This window comes from Chelonoidis abingdonii, chromosome 8, assembly GCF_003597395.2.
Source record: "Chelonoidis abingdonii isolate Lonesome George chromosome 8, CheloAbing_2.0, whole genome shotgun sequence".
Lineage (NCBI taxonomy): Eukaryota > Metazoa > Chordata > Testudines > Testudinidae > Chelonoidis > Chelonoidis abingdonii.
In genome coordinates, this window is record NC_133776.1 from 76,630,139 (window position 1) to 76,635,841 (window position 5,703).

Below are 5,703 nucleotides of genomic sequence, written 5' to 3' on the forward strand. Positions count from 1 at the left end.
TACTCTGCTTTTCAATGTGCTCCTTCTATAGAGTGAAATCCAGGCCCTATATAAGTCAATGGAAGTTTTTGCCATTGACTTCAATGGGGCTAGAATTTCACCCATTATTTTTTATTAATGTTAAATGGGAGTTAATTAGTACTGTCTTTCCAAGGCAGTTTATACCACATTAAAGTTATTCACACAGATTATGATTCTTTGACTGTTCTTCATTTTAAGGACAGCATTCTGTGCTCCATTAGCCTCCTCATTGTTCTTTGGTGGCATTGCTTGGGGAGATTGCTTCCTTCTCTCTGATAAAAGTTGTGTATCATTTTGTTTTAAATTAATGTATCTACGGCAGTGGTCCCCAACCTTTTTGAAGCCAGTATCACATTCATGTTTTCAGAAGAGTGTGGCAGGCGCCAACAATTTTTCAAAGCTTATTTTATGTTTGTACATTAAATAATACAAACCCTATCATATTTAATATTACATAATATATGAATCCAGAGAGAAGCTGCAAGGACAGAGAACACCAGTGCCTGCAGCCCTGGAGTACTCTGTTCCCAGCAGGCGCGGGGCCGCAGCTTCTCTCCCCTGCTGGGCACTAGCTGGATCCTGTGTCTGCCTGGGACCGAGAACACTGGCACCGCAGCCTGCAGCCCCAGAGTTCTCTGTCCCCGGAAGGCACAGGGCCGCGGCTTCTCTCCAGCTTAAGCCGCGGCCCTGTGCCTCCCTGGGACCGAGAACACTGGTACCTGCACCCTGCAGCCTTGGAGTTCTCTGTCCCTAGCAGGCGTCGGGCCACAACTTCTCTCCAGCTTAAGCTGCGGCCCCACACCTGCCAGGGACTGAGAACACCAGCACCCACAGCCTGCAGCCCCAGAGTTCTCTGTCCCCAGTGGGCATGGGGCCGTGGCTTCTCTCCCCTGCTGGGAACTAGCCAGGCCCCGCCCCTGCTGGGAACAGAGAACACTGGCACCCACAGCCTGAGTTCTCTGTTCCTGGCAGGCGCGGGGCTGCGGCTTCTCTCCCCTGCTAGGCACTAGGCAGGTGCACATAAATGCCCTGGTGAGCGCCATGGCACCTATGGGCACCGCGTTGGGGACCACTGATACAATGCATTTCACTTTCACAATGAACACTTTGGGATCACAACCTGCACCCAGCAAAGCATACCACAGAACTGGTACATTGCAGCAGCAAGTTCATAAGGAGATGGCAAGCCTGCTGGACAGGAAATAATTAAAGAGTCAAACAGTCCCTGGGATGAGAAGGTCGTTTTGCTGATGTTTACAGGGAGCTCCTTCTGAGTGTGGGGGGCAGAATGGGAGAAAGCATGTACGGACTTGTTTGAAGATTTAACAAGGGAGCGATGGAGGCAAGCATCATGGGCCATGTAACTGTGAACACTGTGTGGCCTTAGATCAGGGGTGGGCAAACTGCCCTGTTTGCAGGCGCCGCCCCTGAAGCTCCCATTGGCTGTGGTTTCCAGTCAATGGAAGCTGCAGGTGCGGTGCTTGGGGCACAGGCAGTGTGTGGAGCCTCCTGGCTTTCCCTATGCATAGAAGCCAGATAGGGGATATGCTGCTGCCACACAGAGACATGGCACTTGTGTTTTTGTTGCTCTTATCTGGACGCTCTGCAATTTGTCCACATCTTTCCTGAACAGTGGTGCCCAGAGCTGGACACAAGACTCCAGTTGAGGCCTAATCAGCACAGAGTAGAGCAGAAGAATCTCTTCTAGTGTCTTGCTTACAATGCTCCTTCTCTTACCTCCATATTACAAGTGACAAACTGAGGCAAAGGGACACTAAATCCAAGTTTTTAAAGGTATTTAGGCCACATAAATCCCATTGAAATCAATAGGAATTAGGAACTGAAATCCCTTTAAAAAATCTGGCCCTAAGTGATTTGCTCAAGGTCACAAAGGAAGTCTGCAGTGGAGGCAGAATTTAAACTCAGATCCCTCAAGTCTTAGGAGAGTGCGATAACCTCTGGCATCCTTCCTTTCTCATGTGGCTGTCTAATGACGTGTTTCTGTCTAGCTAACCCCAGACATAGCCATGTATCTGTCTATCTATCCCCATAGAAAAACATTCATCTGTCTAGTGTCTACCTGTCTGTCCCCGAACAGAACCACCTGTCTGACTATCTATAAAAGCCCTTCTCCGTGTGCACATCCCTTTATTTAACTGAACAGTGATTTTAGGGGTGGGGGCTGTGGAAACTGAGATAATAGCGGTGGCAAATGGAAATATTTACAGTCTGAGTATCTCCTCTTTATATCATCTGCTAAGGTAATCAATATAGTTTAAAAGGTAGTGGAACAAGCAGAGGGCGATGCCTATATTGCAGAAATCACATATCAGTGCATAAAGGAGAAGCTGTAACACAGTTTTTGGACACTGTTTTTCAAGGGACATGGCGCCTTCCTTCATTATCGGGCTCCATTTCCATTTGCATATTGTTTGCTCCTGTAAGTCACATGATGACAGAAATTTCTGCACAATGACTTAATGAGCAAGAACTAGCTCATATCTGCACTCCAGTACTGATCAGAAAAACCAGTCCCCATATTTACATCCAACGAGGAATAATTTTCTGGTATATTGTTCTCCTCAGAGCATCCTTCACCTCCTTGTTCCTCAGGCTGTAGATCAGGGGGTTCAGCATGGGGATCACAAAGGTATAGAACACGGCCACCATTTTCTCCCAGTCCTCTGAGCTGCCAGGGGAGGCTCTTAAATATGTAAAGATCGGGGCCCCATATAAGAGGGAAATGGCAGTCAGGTGGGAGGCACAGGTGGAGAAGACTTTGTGCCTTCCTGACGTGGAGCAGATCCTCAGGATGACAAAGATGATGTATATGTAGAGGATGAGGATGGTGAAAACGGTGCCTATTGTTTCTATGGCTGCAAAGATGAAATGCACTCGCTTATTGATACGAAAGTCAAAGCAGGAGATTTCTTGGAGTGGGCGAATATCGCAGAAGAAATGATGGAGGACATTGGAGTGGCTGAAGGACAGTCTGAATTCAGTATGCGTATGCACAGTGGCATTGGCACAGGTGCATAGGGAAGAGCCAGACACTAGCTGGAAGCAGACTCTCTTGGTCGTGATGACATAATAAAGCAATGGGTTGCAGATGGCCACAAAGCGATCGTAGGCCGTCACAGCCAGGAGGCAAAGCTCATTGCTGGCACAGAAAGAGAAGAGGAAAACTGAACCACACACCCAGGGAATGAAATGTCTTTACTCGTCACTAGGGAACTGAGCATTGCCTTGGGGGCTATCACAGAGGAGCAGACAACATCTAAGAGGGACAAGTTGTTGAGGAAAAAGTACATAGAGCTGTGGAGTTGGGAGTCAATGCTAATCAGCACAATCACCCAGACCTTTCCCACCAGGGTGCAGAAATAAATGGCAAAGAAGAACACAAAGAGGATGTTTTGCAGCTTTGGACTGTCAGTTATTCCTCGGAAAATGAAGCCAGTCACTCTGGTGCAGTTTCCAGGAGCCATTTCTCCTGCCACTGTGCTCTGTGTCAAAGAAGAGGCAGAGGAGGGGATAGAAGCACTGGGTACCACGACAATAAATCTGATGTACAGTGGAGACTCGTGTTATCTCTTAAGAGATGCCGAAACAACAGAAATTCAATTTAGTCATAGATTCCAAAGCCCAAAGGAACCATTTTGATTATCTAGACCAGTGGGTATTTTTCTCATTTGTGGATGAATCAAACATTTTGAATGGAGGTGGAAACTGTAGACACAATCTGTGGACCCCAGGAATCCACGGACCACACATTGAAAAGCAGTGTTCTATGGTAACAACCACCTTTGGAGGACCCCTTAGATATAGTCTGTGGATCCCACGGTATTCACAGACGATAAATTCAACTCCCCCAATCTAGTCTAATTGCTTGTATAACATAGGTGATAATTTTTTTCCAATAGTTTTCATTGTAAATTAGAGCATATCTTTTAAAAAATCATCCAGTCTTGAATTAAAAATTGTCCGTAAACTGAGTATCTACCACGACCCTTGGTAAATCATCCCAAGGGTTAATTACCGTCAATAGAGGCTTTTTATGTAGAGCTAGTCAAAATTCCCACCTATCCCCTTGGAAATTTTTGAACTTTTATGAATAAAACCCCAAATCCAAACTATTTTGGTGCTGGTCTATTTTGGCTGAGATCTGAAGTATTTTGGTTTTGAAATGGAGCAACTGGGAGATGTAGTTGAACCAACAAGACTGGCCTATAAAGGAGAATGGAAGCATGAGGAACTTCAGCTAGACAGATCAACATGTGGAGTGCTCAGTGCTGAAGGTGTTTGAGAACAGGTCAGAGAAACACCCATCGGGATGTTTACTTGGTGTTACTTGGTCTTGCCTCAGCATGGGGAGCCTGACTTGACTCCATGAGGTCCCTTCCACCCTACATTGCTAGGACTCCCAAATAACAATATTTGTATTGATTATTATTATTTTATTTTATGTAAAAATGCGGACATTTCCATGGAAAAGTTCAATGCAAACAAGATTTTTTGTTTTTGTGGGAGGAGGGCAATTTTCATCTATTTCCTAGGAATGTAGTGTTCCCACTCACTGTAGGAGAGTCTGATCCAAAACAGATTGAAGCCAAGGGGAGTTTTTCCATTGATTTCAGTGCGCTTTGGGTCAGGCTATTTGTTAATATCAGATTTAATCATCTTTCCAGCTAGCAGAGTGAGAAGCAAGGCAAGGTAACACTCAGTGTATTTGAACCTTCTGCACTCCCTTCAAGGCAAAGAGATTAGTAAAGTTCACACCGAATTATAAATGTATATGAACTCAGAGAGGAAAAAACACTGCCTCTTTTACTGAACTATTCAGTATGAGATTTTGAATGCACTGAAATCTGGAAATAGAAAGCAGGGTCTAAAATCCCAAGATGTTTGTGACAGCTTTACCTGCCTTTAATTGATTAGTAGAATCATAGAATATCAGGGTTGGAAGGGACCTCAGGAAGTCATCTAGTCCAGCCCCCTGCTCAAAGCAGGACCAATTCCCAACTAAATCATCCCAGCCAGGGCTTTGTCAAGCCTGACCTCTAAGGAAGGAGATTCCTCCACCTCCCTAGGTAACCCGTTCCAGTGCTTCACAACCTCCTAGTGAGATAGTGTGTTCCTAATATCCAACCTAAACCTCCCCACTGCAACTTGAGACCATTACTCCTTTTCTGTCATCTGCTACCACTAAGATGGCTGAGCTCCACCTTCTTTGGAACCCCCTTCAGGTAGTTGAAAGTAGCTATCAAATCCCTCCATATCTTCTCTTGTGCAGACTAAACAATACAGTTCGCTCAGCCTCTCCCCATAAGTCATGGCCCCTAATCATTTTTATTGCCCTCTGCTGGACTCTTCCCAATTTTTCCACATCTTCTTATACTGTGGGCCCAAAACTGGACACAGTACTCCAGATGAGGCTTCACCAATGTCAAATGGAGGGGAATGATCACATCCCTCGATCTGCTGGCAATGCCCTACTTATACAGCCCAAAATGCCATTAGCCTTCTTGGCAACAAGGGCACACTGCTGACTCATATCCAGCTTTTCATCCATTGTAACCCCTAGGTCTTTTCTACAGAACTGCTTCCTAGCCATTCAGTCCTAGTCTGTAACAGTGGATGAGATTCTTCCGTCCTAAGTGCAGGACTCTGCACTTGTCCTTGTAA

The 5,703-nt window shown here is 45.6% G+C and overlaps 1 protein-coding gene across 1 annotated transcript; it reads right to left on the reverse strand.

The window, feature by feature from the left end:
* Positions 1 to 2,562: 2,562 nt before the first annotated feature.
* LOC116816336 (olfactory receptor 5G9-like) lies at positions 2,563 to 3,512 on the reverse strand. The gene is given in 2 exon segments (XM_032765472.2): positions 2,563 to 3,206; positions 3,209 to 3,512. Coding segments are annotated over 2 exon segments (942 nt in total). The 5' UTR covers positions 3,507 to 3,512.
* Positions 3,513 to 5,703: the final 2,191 nt, after the last annotated feature.